Genomic DNA, 15,595 nt, shown 5'->3' with positions numbered 1-15,595 from the left:
TGCGCAGTAGCTGACTCCTCCCAGGACAAGCGGGAGGCGCGCCAGATCTACGATCAAGATTGCTTTGAACTCTCCGAGGTCGGGGCCAATCCTGCGGATTACCCATATGTGTGAATGCACAGAGACCACGAAGAAGATATATATGATAAATTAAATCTCCAAAGGTTCTATGAGGGTTGTGATGGCTCCCCGTGTATTGAACAGAACAGCTGCTGCAAAGTACTGCAATAACAGAGAAACTGACGAAAGACTTCATGTTTCACAACTTTAATAGAATATTCTAACTATTCTGTACAAATTGAAAACACTGTATTAAGTTACAAATGTATAAGGTAAGGCTAGAGCACTCTCTACATGCCTGGTAACAGCATTCACGAAGTTGCTAGTACTTAACTTTTACCAGAAGCCGGCATTGTATGCTTAAAGAAATGTGAACCTGCAGTTTTGAACAGATTTTTGAAGGATGTCTGAGCTGCAAAAACCATGGAAGTGTGCAACAGAACAATCTGAGTATCGCAAATAATGAGTATATAAACTCACCAAGATTTGAATTTATGTTTTTCCAATTCAATGACTTCCTCATTGTGTGGGTATACTTACTTGTGATACATTCTTGCTCTGCAACCCACCATCAATCACTGAGCTATGAGGCCTGTCCTAGGAGCACTCCATTCCCATTTTGATATTCAAAGCAACCATTGTTTTAGCAGATTCTGAGTTTTCCTTGTACATTTATCCATATTTCATAAACAGGAAAAATATTTTTCAAGTATATGTAAAACTATTAAAAGCCTACTTCCAAGTACTTACAAAAAGAATAAATAAAGTGAACAACAAAGTATTTCAAATACCACCACCTCCTTTGAAGATACAGGAAACGTTACTTCAAATGTAATTGCCTTATGGCAATATTTTAAGCTGCTTATAAGTACTTGCCTGATTGACAGGTTGCAGAAAGTGTTATTTTTAAAGGGACTTGGGGCTAGCAGAAATCATATTGCTTTATTTCAGTGACAATATTTCATTCATTTAATATATTCTCATGTGCACCATTCCATAATATTTAGGGAGAAAGTACTTTGAAGCAAGGACAGGTTTTCTGAATGGCAAAGAATGTTTTTTTTAAAAAAAATTTCGAAAGCCTATTGAGACAATTCAGCTACAGTGTACCAAAGGCTGTAGAGTGCGCTTTAATTAAACCTCATATTTCTCAAATGCATTAAGTTGCCACTGTACAAGTTAAGCAAAAATAAGAAAAAAAAGTTAGTGAAAATCATGCATTTGAAAACAATTTAATTTTAAGCATTGTTAATAAGATTGTGCTGCAGCAATGGAATATCCTGAACTGCAGGCCAGGTATCCAAATATTTGTTACAGGTTCTTCAAATATCACTTTGGAGTGGTATTTCCTTATTGTTGTTTGCACTCAGCAGGCTGGCTGGCATCTTTCTGTTTGGAAGGGAAAAGGAAAAGAAAAAGAAAAAGGAAGTTTACATAACAGGTACCCAAGTGTGACAAAATGCTTATTTACACTTTCTCAAGGCAAAGCAAGACAACATGGAAGTGTAAGGTAGTTACTACAAAAGCTAATATTCCCAATTCGGTTAAACAGCTCCTGTTGATTTAGCATGAATTAGCACTGTACTAACAGTCAATTATGTTTCCACACTTGAATCATGAGTAAGAGCCTCATAACTCAATGGCAAAGCAAGGTAAAACCAGCTTATACACAAAACAGAATGTGGAACACTTCTCAGAAAAGATAGGCTTGCAACTGTTAAGTTTTTCATTTCCTTCATAATGTTCATATTCACTTTTATTCAAAAGAGCTCAACACATATGACCCTGCTGCTATCCTGTCTAGTTCTGGTCAGCCCAGGACCTGTTTTACTTCATCAAACTATTCTGAAGGCTGAAGACAGTTCATGCGATTTGTTTCCAGAATATTTATGGCAATGCAAGAGTAAAATTCCAGCCCCACCTTTAAGAAGGAAAGTGTGCTTCAGGACAGTAGACTCATGCAGGGTTCTCATTCTTTAGCACAGAGAAAGCTTCCCCACCCTCTTCCCCCTAATCAACAGAGCCATACCAAAATTCATAGAATCAGTTGGAAGGGGTCATATAGACCATCAAGTCCAACCCCCAGATCAATCAGGATCAGCCTAAACCATCTCTGACAAGTCTTTGTCCAGCCACTGCTTGAATACTGCTGGGGTGGGGGGCTCACCATCTTTCTAGGCAACTGATTCCACTGCTGAACTACTCTTACTATAAAAGCATCTTATATTCTAATAGCAAGTCAGGATATCTTTGGATACTTCAATCTGGAGACTGGTGTTGTGAATGGGCAAGAAGCTCTTTCTACAAACCTGAAAAGGGCCCTAGGCTTGCAGAAGAATGTGAAATCTGTATTATTTTTAGGGGAAAAAACGATTAAAGGAGTGCTGCAGCTTAAAAAAAAATATTTTCTCAGTGGCTGCTGCTAGGCTACCATAGTATTCCAAATGTTTCTGTCAGTAAAAGACTGGTTGAAGGGGCAGGGTCCTTTCGAGGCCTATTTTGGCCTTTGTGGTGGATACTGAGGATGTCAGAGGCCTCAGTCAGATATAATGCCAGATTCAACTCTCCAAAGCAACCACTTTGTCCAGGACAGATCTCTCTTGTCTGTAGTTCAGCTGTAATTTCTAGGGGATCTCCAGGTCCTACCTGCAGATTGGCAACCTTAGGCCTGGCAGCACCCCTCCGGGTGTCTTAATGCCACCTGACTTGCATGACTTAACTAAGCCTGGCTGTTTCCTACAACAGCAGCCACCTTATGAAAGTCAGTGTGGTGAAGCTGTTAGAGCTTCAGAGTTGATTCTGCAAAGTCCTCCAGGTTCAGATCCCCATCTTGCTGCGGAAGCTGACTGAGTGATTTTTGGATGAGTCATGTACTTTCACTCTAGCCTACCTCACAGGGTCATTGTGCAGATGAAAAGGAAGAGAAAATAATGCAAACTGCTTTGGTCCCTACTATGGAGAAATACTGTATTTTTCATAGTCGTAGGTTGTGGGGGAGGGCATGGAAATGGAAAGCTGAAGACAGACAAGCAGATAAAGGTATGCTTGCTATTCCTTGGGAAGGAGACAGTGTTGCCAACTCGAGATCAGGAAATTTCTGGAGATCTGAGAGGTGGAGCCTGTGGAAGGGGGGGGGGGTTGAAGAAGGGAAGGACATCAAACATGTATAATGCTATAGACTCCACCCTCCAAAGCAGCCATTTCCTGATCTGGGTTGCCACTTGCTAGTCTCCAGGTAGAGGAGTTACAACTTTTCCTCCAAAATTAGAACTGCTCTCTAGAAGATAGAGGTCAGTTCTCCTGGAGAAAATGCCTGCTGCGGAGGTTGAAGTCTATGATGCTATATTCAGGCAAGGCCTCTCCCTTCCCCCAAATAGTGCCCTCCTCAGACTCCACCACAAAATCTCCAGGAATTCCCAATCTGGAGCAGGCAACCCTAGACTCAGGTAAAAATCTCCATCTTGCTAGAAGCTTACTGAGTGATTCTGGACCAGTCACATACTATCAGCCTAACCTATGTCACAGGGTTGTTGTGTTGACAAAAAGGTTGCTTCCCTCTTCAAACCTCATCCTCCCAATTCTCCACCCCCCAAATCTCCAGCGATTTCCCAGTCTTGATATGGCAACTTTTAAGGGGGACTGATCTCTACAGAGAGATCTGTTGTGATTCTAGGAGATCTACAGCACCCACCCAGAGGTGGGCAACAATAGGAGACGAGGAGACAGGAAAAGGGGAGATACTATGGGGATTTTCAGGAAATGGAAAGAGGAAATAGTGGGAAAGGAGATAGTGACATGCCTCCCAAAAATCCTTGCAGTTCCCACCTTGTTTGTACCTTTATACCTATAACTTAAACCCATTATTGTGAGTCTTATCCTCTGCCGCCAACAGGAACAGCTTCCAGCCATCCTATAAGTGTCAGCCTTTCAAAAACTTAAAGAATGCAATCATGTTTCCCCTCAAAGTCCTCTTCAGTTTGGTGTAGTGGTTAAGTGTGTGGACTCTTATCTGGGAGAACCAGGTTTGATTCCCCACTCCTCCACTTACAGCTGCTGGAATGGCCTTGGGGTAGCCATAGCTATCGCAGGAGTTGTCCTTGAAAGGGCAGCTGCTGTGAGAGCTCTCAGAATCTCTCAGCCCCACCCACCTCACAGGGTGTCTGTTGTGGGGGGAGAAGATATAGAAGATTGCAAGCCTTCAGAGAGAAGGGCAGGGTATAAATCCAGTCGTCGCCACCTTCTTCTCCAGACTGAACATGCCTAAGTCCCCCAGCCTTCCCTTGTAAAGCTTAATCTCCAGGTCCTTGATAATCTTCATCATCTTCATTCACCCTCTGCACCCACTCCATTCTGTTCACATCCTTTTTGAAGTGATGCCTACAAAACTGCGCACAGTATTCTATTGAAGTCTGACCAATGCAGTGTACAGCAGGCCTATGACATCTTGCGATTTGGATGTTATGCCTCTGTTGATACATCCCAAGACTGCGTTAGCCTTTTTTGCTGCTACATCACACTGACTGCTCATATCTAGCTTACAGTCCACCCATTCCCCAAGATCTTGTTCACATGCACATTGATGGTGTACAGTATTATCTCAGATTTAGGGCAAACTAGAGCTACCTGGTACTGTAATATGTTTTAGGATCAGAGTGACTAGCAAGAGACAAAGGTATTAGAACACTAAAAAGGCTGCGTGACTGGCTCCATCGGACTTATTAGGAGGACACCCTGACAATGCCCCCGGCTAAGGACTGTACTAAACTGGAAAGAACCTGGAGCTGAAATAATTAGAAAAGCCCCCCTCCTCTTGTCTTCACCTCAAATTAAAGACAATCACATTAGGAGATTTATTTTAGGGGTTTTCTTACTACTTATGGGGACTGCTAATGTAGGTTCCTCTAATTTCTAAAGTTTTCAGTATTCAACAGTTACATTCTGCATTTCTCAGTGCAAGGAAACAGTACGGGCAAGACAATCGGAAAATTTATGAATTTTATACACACGAAAACTCAAGCAGTTACCCACAAGGACTTGCAGGAGCCATTTGATTCTCCCACTCCCACTATTTCCTCTTTTCCTTTCTTGCAAGCCCCCTTTTCCTGCTTCCTTCTCTCCTTCCCACCCCATCAGCCACCTTACTTATATCTGCCCTCCTATATTCAGGTTTGCCTCCTTCCTTCCCCCTGGCAGTCTCTCACCAGATACAAACTCTCGTCAAGTTGCACGGTGCTGTCTGAGTCTGGCCCAGTTGCATGGTGAGGAACTTGCAAGGATTTGCAGAGGGGTGGGGGCTTGCTTTTCCCTTGCATGCCCTCCTCATACTATTTCCTTTTTTCCACCTCATGGCAACCCCCATGCCCTCACCTTTTCCTGCACCCTTCTGCACTTCCCACCCACCCACCTGCACCCCCATCTCCAGCTATATTTATTATACCTTCCCTTTCTTTCCAATGGGAATCCAAAGCAGCTTACATCATTCTCTTCTCCATTTTATCTTCACAACAGCTGTGTGAGGTTGGTTAGAATAAGAGTGTGTGACTGGCCCAAAACCCCCAGAGAGATTCCACAGCAGAGTAGAGATTCAAACCAGGGTCTTCCACATTCTACTATGACACTAACTACTATACTGACTTCAGTGGGGTTGCTACTGTAGAAACAGTACTACTTGTTCAAGCAACCAGGACTGGGTAAATCATGCAAGGTGTGTGTGCCTGGGCACCGAGTTCTCTCTCAAAGGCCAAAATGACCCAAGAAAGGGCCCCTCCCATCTGCCTGCTTTTTTCAAGTATTAAATATTATTGTGGTTGCCTAGCAGCAGCCATGGAGGGTGTAACATAACCAGCCCCTTCTTGGAGGATGCTATTCCACTTCCTGCCATTAGGGCACGATGCCACCACCTGCTCGATTTAGGAGTGCTGACTAAGAGGAAGAGGACTCTCAATCCCCCTTTCTAGTTCTGAGATCTGGCCTCAAGGTCCCCTGCTACTCAGAACCTGATTACCACAGCAGCCAAATTCCTTCTTTGGGGGGCCCCTGGAGAATTGGCAACCCATTGTCCTGAGCTGCTTGCCTTCTCCCTTCCTGGGACTCCCCTCCTAAAGTAGCATGGTCTAAGATGGTTGGGGAACTATGTGGCACAGAGATTTACTACCAGCATCCAAAATAATAAAACGTTTTTTGAAAAGCATACTTTTAGCACAGCATTAGGTCAGCAACCAGAAGAACAAATAAAAGTTGGTTCTAATTGCATCCTTCTCTCCCTGGTTCTAAAAACATGCTCTATTAGATGCTGAAATAGAGCAGGCAATTCTAAACTTAATACAGTACAAAAGGTACTAAGGATACCTGATGCTTCCTGCATCCATCCATCCAGACAGCCCAGCTGCATGGTCAATATGGCCAAGGGCTGCTGACCAAAGCTCAGCAGTCTGTTCTCTTCCAAAGACCAGCACCAAGAGACCTCCCTCTTCTGATGCACTTTTATTAATCCTCTGACTCCTCCCATTTTACACTCTCCACTCCTTGTTACCTGGTCCACTTGGATCCCAAATGAATCCTGGGATCACCCTGGAAAAACCTCCAGGACTCACCTGGAGATTCCTAACACCAAATCCCTCAGTTCCTTTGCAAGCTTAGTCATTTGCATAACTATGGTTGGTAAATGAACTAGCTTCCTGACCTTCTAGAGAGAAGAGATAAAGATTGACACTTTAAAAACTCAGAGTGGAGAAGGGGAGAGGCATTCTGTCACAGAGGGCATCTACAGGTGCTTGTTTATCATTTTCTGGAGTTTAACATCCCACATATTTGTTTATAGATTTCAGATTTTTCTAAAAACTTGGGGCTTTTGTCAAGTTTGCAGAAAAATCTCTGAGCACCACATATGATACCGGCCTAATTATTTAGTACAATTTGGACTTTCACAAACTTGCCACAGAGCAAACCAAATGATAGGGAATTGGAAATTGGCTGTGACACTTCTGCATTTTTTTTTCAGAGATAAGGTCTTGTCGCTCCGCTATGACCTCCCCACCAACTTTGATACAGTGAATGAACTCAAGGCTCCGAGCACATCTCATTTTATCTTGGATCATTTCACTCCACTCAGTCTAGGGGAAGTTGACAGAATCCTCTGCACTGTGTCCCACTACCTGCAATTTGGACCCGTGTCTGTCTTGGCTGATACGTGCTTGCTGAACTGCGGGCCCCATTGCAGGAGATTATCAACATGTCCTTGACTGAAGGGACTTTTCTCATGCCCCTTAAAGAGACAGTGGTTTTTGGATGACACTTCTGTGTTAGACCCATTTCAATCCGGCTTTCACTCAGGCAATGGGACAGAGATGGTACTGGCGGCCCTCATGGACGATCTCCTGAGACATCTGGATTGGGGTGGCTTGGCAGTACTGTTGTTAACTAGATCTGTCAGGTGCGTTTGACACAGTCGACCACCAGTTACTGTCTCGCCGCCTTGCCGATGTGGGGATTCAAGGGTCTGCTCTTCAATGGCTTACCTCTTTTCTTCAAGGCCAGAGACAAAGGGTGGTAATCGGGAAGCAACTGTCCCAGAGGCACCCACTTATATGTGGTGTGCCCCAGGGGGCGGTTCTCTCCCCGATGTTGTTCAACATCTATATGCGCCCCCTTGCCTAGATTGTCTGAAGATATGGGCTGGGTTGCCATCAATATGCAGATGACACCTAGCTCTATCTATTGATGGGGGCTGGTCCGGCTGTGCCCTGGAAGATCTGGACCTGGCATCGCAAGCCATAGTGAAATGACTCAGGTAGAGTCAACTGAAATTGAATCCAGCAAATATGGAGGTCCTGCACCCAAGTTGCAGCAACCTGGGAACGGAAGATTCCTCTACTCGCCTTTGATGGGACGCCTTTGGTGTCAGCATCTAGGGTCAAGAGCTTGGGAGTGTTCCTGGAGCCTTCGCTGATAATGGAGGCACAGGTAGCAGCCACTGCCAAATCTGCATTTTACCATCTTAGGCTGATAAGGCAGTTGGTCCCATACCTGGAGCGCAGTGACTTGGCAATAGTGATCCGTGCAACTGTCACCTCAAGAACAGACTACTGTAACGTCCTCTACATGGGGCTGCCCTTGAATCAAATTTGGAAGCTGCAACTGGTGCAAAATGCAGCAGCCAGGTTGTTGTTGGAGCTACCTTTATGGGAGCACATCCAACCTGCACTGGAAATGTTGCACTGGTTGTCTATGGTGTTCTGGATCCAGTTCAAAGTGCTGGTCATAACCTTTAAAGTCCTATTTGGCCTGGAACCTGTCAACCTTCGGGACCACCTTTCCCCATATGTGCCCCAGAGAGCACTACATCTGGGTTCGCAACATCTCCTTATGATCCTCAGGCCAAAAGAAGCTCATCTGGCCACCACCAGAGCTAGAACTTTTTCAGTGGCAGCTCCTGTATGGTGGAATGCTCTTCCCGAAAACATCAGGGCCCTGCAGGACCTGCCACAGTTCCGCAGGGTCTGCAAGACTGAACTGTTCAGACTGGCCTTCAAAAACTAACGGGAGGCTCCTACCATCCCACAGCATTAACAGCCTAACCGATACCAGCATATAGATTCAGAGCGCTAAATAATTAGAAACATCAATGGATATAGCGCTAAATAATAAATTGCAACATCGACATACATCTTGGACCTTGTTGAATGAAAATTATGTATTTATGGTTTTTATTGTATATTGTTTTTAAATTTGTATGTTGTTTTTACTTATTGTTAGCCGGCCTGAGCCCATCAGGGGAGGGTGGAATATAAATGTGATAAAATAAATGAATACACAGACATACGGGCATTGTACATTGAAGTTCTTTGTTCATTTCCTTAAGAGGTACATTTTCTCTTATCTCTCTACTGAGAGAGTACAAGAATATGAACTAAGTTACACCAGAGTTATACCAGTATTACTGCACTATTACCATGGTAGGACACTTGAATGCCCATGAATAAGGAGATTTCATTATATAAGGTCTATTGCCTCCAACTGCAATACAACTATGGGGAAATTTACAAATTTTATGTTTAAAGAAGCAGTTAAACACTACATCTATGAAAAAATCCATCTATGCCAATATTATATAGTTTAAGTCATACTTTCTTTATTAAAAATGATATCCAATGTCAAGTTGAAAGACTTTCCACTATGTGACATGACACAGCATGGATCATGTTTCACTGGCCCAACATCTCCTTGCTTAGTGACTCCCCAGAGATGGCCTAGACTTTTAGAAGTTATACACCAAATACACCAATGTCCCTAAACAAATGGAGTACAACAACAAACCCAGCACTTTTGTAACACAAAAAAGACAAGATGTCTCTAAAAAAGTCTTCCTACTAGAAAAGCAGATTTAAATTGATGTAATTCTAAGTATAACAAATTTAATGAGACTTTCCATCCTCTCCTACCATTGTTCTCTCACTTCTCAAGATAGATACAAGCGATCTATTCTAACACTGACACTTCTTTCAGGTAGATCCAAGTAGTCAGCCGTGTTGGTCTGAAGTAGTAGAACAAAAAAGAGTCAAGGTGCACCTTTAAGACCAACTTAGTTTTATTTAGAATGTAAGCACACTTCATCAGACAAGGAATCCGGTACAGAGTGACTGTACCAGATTCCTCGTCTGATAAAGTGTGCTTAGAGCGCATATGAAAGCTTACATTCTAAATAAAAGTAAGTTGGTCTTTAAGGTGCAACTTGACTCCTATTTTGTCCTACTTCTTTCAGGTGCCAGGTGCCCTTCCTGATGGCTCAGCATGCTCTATAATGCTATAAACTATAATAAAGTTGCTTAGGAGACTCTGAATTTAATTTTAGAGTTGTATGTATTTCAAGAACTCAATGTTGTAATAAAGAACCTCTCAAGTTAGTTAGATGGTCCTTTTAGGGAAAGAAAGTACTGCTGTTAACGAAAAGATCACAAGATCCAACACATCGGTCTACAGGCAGGAATTCAACTGCTCCAACACCAATGCTTTATAGGCAATACATTAATATTACAGTCTACACTAGGCTGGGCATCCTTAATTGAGCACTCAACCACAAGTCTTTGTATGTTACATATAAGCCATGCCTTTGCTAATAACAGGAGCAATCAAGATATTTTCAAAAAAAAATTTAAGAGTACTTATGCCCCACCTTCCACTCTATTTATTACTCAAAATGGCTAAAAAAGTTAAATGTCAGTACAAGATATAAGACAAATCATAAATAAAAAACTACCAGATAAATAAAACCAACAAATTATACCGCAGATAGAAGAAGGGAGCAGCACAGTGTCAGAGCCCACAAATATTCACATTTCTAAGACTGTCTAGAACAGGCAGATTTTAGCAGCACACCAGGAGAGAGTCAACCAAAGTATTTTATATTCTGGAGGCAATGCTTAAGAAGGTCCAGTCCTGCATGCCCATCAATGTAACCTAGGAGAAAACACTTTCACAAAATAGGGACCCTAGGTAATTGTGAATATACAGAGACAGCCCTTAAATCACCTTTTAAGACTTAAGCCATTTAGGATTTGACAGATCAAAACCAGCATCTTGAATTGATACCAGAAAACCTAAGCTAGTGAAGTCGACAAAGTGTTGGTCTTGAATACTTATCACAATGCCTTTCTGTTAAGATTATAGTCACACATTCTAAAGCAACTGAAGCTTCCAGGTATCAAAGGCAGCTGCCACACAGAAAACATTACAACAGACCGATCTGAATGTTATGATGGCACATGTTAACTGTGGCCCAATCTGTTTGAAAAATGGTGGGCTATGCTGACCTGATGAAAAACACTCCTAGCTACTTCTGCAACTTGTTCCTCCAGCAGCAATGGCAGAACCAGGAATGCCCCCCAAATTGTAGGCCTGATCCTTCAGTAATGACTACAACTTTAGGCAGAAGAGGTCACATCTTATCTCGTCAGCTGTACCCTAACTCACATTACTTCCATCATCTTAAGTTTGCTTGCATGTATTCAGCCCTCCAGTAACTGATTCAGGGTTTCCAGTGCTCCCTGTAATTAGATGGAAAGGGTAGAGTGGACTGTCATATGTATACAGACGACATTGTATACCAAGTCTCCCAATGACCTCCCCCAGCATTTTAATGTAGACACATAAGAGAAAATTTCGGGGAACTCCATAAACAAACAACTAAGAAATAAGATTACCAGTCTCTAAAGCACTGCTTTTGCAGATTTCACCTATTTAACAGTAGAGGACTGCTAAACAAAGCATTTGCCAGAGAGTCCAGAAGGACAACTAGTCACTGGCATAAAAAAAACCCCACTAACATTTTCTGGGGGCTTACATCCAGTACTTTAGATTAGGGAGTTGAGCTTGAATTGGTGCAAGAGGCAAAGAGGGATAACATGTGTGTCTGCTTGCTTAAGGCTGTGTGGTTCCTTAGCTTTTGGCATGCATCCATCTGAAAATCTCCTTCTAGCTTTTGGTGTATGGTCCTGCTGGAAGAGTCTTCCATTGAGGCCAGCAAAATCAAAATTCATTATAAGTCAGACTCTGTAAGAAGGCACACAGATTCCAGGTGGCTTGCATCCTAGGGCTTTTGAACACATACTTCTAACAGGGGGTCTGAGCTTGGGAGATCAGTGAGGGAGTTTGAGGGGAAGCAAAAGAGAACTCCCTGTAGTCTGAGTTTCCTGGAAAAGGACATATAAACTCCACACCAGCAAGGTGTAGTGCATTATTCCTTCTACTATGGAAATCTGCACAGATTCAGCTAAGCACCCTATTACAACCCTAGAACACCTTTAAATAATCAATCCAGTTATTAAAGTAGAAAGCCAGCAGGATGCTATTCAGTATTTTTCAGGAAATGCTATGTGTATGATTATCTGTACTATCCATCAATCTTTTTAAACAGTGTGTGATGTCTGCAATCTTCACATCAGGCAGGCAAGTTACAATGTGGTCAATTTTTTTTGTCACAGACCCCACTCTCTATATTCCTAATGACCAAATCACCCACTCCATAAAGCCCACCTTCCCAGAGGCTATCCTTGATACAAGAAAATATTGGTCCATTATCCAAGGAAGGGTCCCGTTTAAGGATTACATCCCTCCTCCTCAGCCTGATTCCCTCCAATCTCAAGACCCTCAATCTCTACAACAGCAAATGAGCTGTCACTACAGGAGTGGGACTGTTCCAGCAGCTCTCCTGGAGGCCTCATCCAAAATCTTCCATGAAATCTAAAGGAAAACATCTAACATTTTTGTATCTTCAAGTTTTTGTACAGCTGCGCATTCCGGCATAAAGTACAATGTGATTCACCCAACCATAGCGGAGCCTACTTGAGAATTATGCCTTTTACTGTATAGTAATCCCAGGGTTTGACAGAAGCGAGGACTGCACCATTTTCTTTTCCCGCCCTTCCTCCACCCTGTAGATCTTCCTCAGAGGTTCTTTTTTTAAGCATTGATTTGGGAGCACTATGGAATTGAAACCAAATTGCAAATTGATGCAATAGCACCACCACTGGGATGCCTGGCCTCCATGGTCCTGCTTCAGTGCCACAGCGCTCCAAATAGAACGTTTGTAAAGGGTGAAAAAAAGACGCAAAATGCCCATAGTGCGGGGAGCCCACAGCCCACCATAGCGATTCAGAAACAGAAGGGGTTGAAAACAGGACAAAAGCAGTTTACATCAACAATGCCTCAGGCATTCTTCACCAACGGGAGACAACCAGAATTGTATGAACAGATAAATTCTGTTATCAGCTGATTACTAAAATAGGTCTGTCTGAACTGACAGGAAAAAAACATTAGTAGCCACTTACCACAATAGAATACTTAGGCTATCTGAAAAGGGCCTGAGTTAAAATATGCACTCAGTTTTCTCCTTTGTCTACACCTATTTTGTCACAGGCAGCAGAAAAATCTGCCACAGGAGGCAACCTAAAACAGCATAAAACTCAAAAGCTTTTCTACCTCCTTTTCTCATATGTCACTGTGGATATTAAAAAGGAAAGAAAGAAGAGTGAAAGAAAAGAATATGAGGAAAAGACTAGCACTGGCAGATGAGAATGATCTCAGTAAGTAATAGGCTAACTGAGCTGTTTACCCATTTCCTCTGATAACTGGTTATAACATCTTCCTTCCTATAAGGACAAGTGCTAAAGACATTCGTTTTAAACGACAAGCTGGAAATTCGGAGGTGGGGCTTGGTATTTCTTAGAAGACGTTGCCTCCACATGCCAGATACAGTCATACATAAGAGAACAAGCACCAAGATAGTATGTAATGGATGTATCAACTATGCATATAATGTATATAATATATAATATATTCTGGAGCATATAATGTGCAAATTTAAAATATTTTCATAATATATATTTTTCCACAGTTACATCAAGTAGTAATGTGTAATTTGCATATTGGTAAAATAATATGACTGTGGTCAAACCTGAGTTCTCCCAATCAAAAAGAATCTATATACACCAGTTTAGTGTATTGGTTAAGTGTGCAGACTCTTATCTGGGAGAACCAGGTTTGATTCCCCACTCCTCCACTTGCAGCTGCTGGAATGACCTTGGGTCAGCCATAGCTCTCACAAAGCTGTCCTTGAAAGGGCAGCTTCTGGGAGAGCTCTCTCAGCCCCACCTACCTCATGGGTGTCTGTTGTGGGAGAAGAAGATAAAGGAGATTGCAAGCCACTTTGAGACTCTGATTCAGAGAGAAGGGTGGGGTATAAATCTATGATCTTTTTCTAAAAATCCACTGGTTCATGAATTTCATATGGCAATATAACTGATCACCCTCAGATTCAACTGAGACTGTGACATAAAATGCAGCCAAAGGAATTATGAATTCCTTATTATTGAAGCTTCTCCTTGCACTGGATCCTTACTAGTTGCATACTCAAAAAGATATTCTACAACAGTAACAGCACTTCAACTTAAGTAACACTCAAGATTTTCTAAAACAGGAACACAAAAGGTTGAGTAAAAAATAGATTTTAAAGAACCTGGAACAGTTTATTCTAGGAAAAAAGCACACATGAGAAGAAAGTAAGACAGACTAGAAGAGTCAACAATTATAGTGGTATTTTCCAGAATAGCAATCCCTGTGAAACGACAATAGGATGAATACCTGTGGGATGTATGAAGGGCTGGTAACAACAAGGCAGCAAGATAAAGAACATGAATGTACTTTTGTCCTCAGAGAAGAAGTCAGATACCTAAGTTTTACCAGACAAAAAAAGAATGCTTGCAAAAGCCTGAGAAAGCTGAAAGTTACATTCAGTTTAGAAATGGACATGAAGCAATTTTACAGGATATGAAGCAGCTCAACTTTCTCTCTATTGTACCAAATAGGATGACCTGAAAGCACACATTGCAAGCCTGAATAAAGCAGCAGAAAAGCATTAGGATGAAAGTGAAAAAAGTATGTGTTAACTAAATAATCTTCTGCAGTAATCCTCTGAAGAAAAAGGGAACTCACCAGAATTTAAATTCAAGAAGACCGCAATAAATGAGAAACAGAATCTGACAGATAGCTGGCTCTTGTATTTGTCAAGCCAAGGAGGAACTTGGGAGTTTGTCTTGATCCAAATGACAACATTTTGAAGATGCACAGAAGATTTAGCTACCAAGTTTAACATTAACAATAAACCCTACACAAACTAACGCATAGCAGCAAGACCATCACAACAGAAATATATCTATCTTATTGGTTGAAAGCACATAGTCAAGGCAAAAAGAACACAATGTGCATCAGGAAGGGAAAGAAGTTCCTCGAAATACTGCTACAACAATTTTACAGTTGTAAGTATTCTATATATTACTATAAATTACAATTAAGTCTAGATGGTATCCAGGTTAGGTACCGAAATAGGCCAAGCAGGTAATTAAGTGAACCACACTGACAGGCTACAAAAAAAGAATCCTGGAAATTATGTATTAATGGAATTCAACCTTACCTATAAATGAATGAATGATAAACAGACTTAAATTACACCTAAATGGGGAAAAATTGAAAGGAACTGTCAGCATGAAAGAGCAGTGAAATGAACCAAAAAAACAAAAACCAGGCAGCAATAACTAAGTGTTTGAAAAGCCACAAGAAACTATCATGTACTACCACTGTACAAAATGATCACAATCACAGCTGAAAGCATAATACTATTCTTCCCACCCCTAAGACTTTTACGACAGCCACTAATGTCACACCAAATTCAGTCTCTACCACTATACCACCACAAAAATTCTGTGACAGTAATGAGAACTCTTAACAAGAAAAACGATCTCCTATAGATTGCACTGATTATATTATGAAAGTCCAAGAGCATGTGCCTTTATCAACAAAAAGTCCAAAATTTAAGTTCATTTTTTAAAGTAATCTCTGCTACACTTAGTCTGAACGTAGAACAAGGCTTTGTGTGGGTGTGTATATGCCCTTACTCAACACATACCGCAAATGTTACCAAGAGTTTTAAAGAACCTATCACTACAGCAAATTGTAACCTTGCAGACATTTTAGAATAATACTA

General features: G+C 41.7%; 1 protein-coding gene across 3 annotated transcripts in view; it reads right to left on the bottom strand.

The window, feature by feature from the left end:
• Positions 1–251: 251 nt before the first annotated feature.
• NAP1L4 (nucleosome assembly protein 1 like 4) overlaps positions 252–15,595 on the bottom strand; it is a 60,440-nt gene continuing 45,096 nt past the window's right edge. Inside the window, exons 15-17 of one of the 3 annotated variants that reach the window (XR_009556611.1) lie at positions 15,026–15,063; positions 11,029–11,102; positions 1,277–1,449 (exon numbers count right to left, since the gene is read on the bottom strand). Coding sequence is in view for 2 of the 3 variants with exons in the window: in XM_060262169.1 (XP_060118152.1) it covers positions 1,411–1,449 (39 nt within the window). In the remaining variant the exon portion in view is untranslated. Of the gene's footprint in view, positions 1,450–11,028; positions 11,103–15,025; positions 15,064–15,595 lie in introns of all 3 variants that reach the window. The other 2 variants (XM_060262170.1, XM_060262169.1) reach the window with 2 other exon arrangements.

Source organism: Heteronotia binoei, chromosome 21 (assembly GCF_032191835.1).
Source record: "Heteronotia binoei isolate CCM8104 ecotype False Entrance Well chromosome 21, APGP_CSIRO_Hbin_v1, whole genome shotgun sequence".
Taxonomy (NCBI): Eukaryota; Metazoa; Chordata; class Lepidosauria; order Squamata; family Gekkonidae; genus Heteronotia; species Heteronotia binoei.
This window is presented reverse-complemented; position numbering and strand designations above follow the sequence as displayed.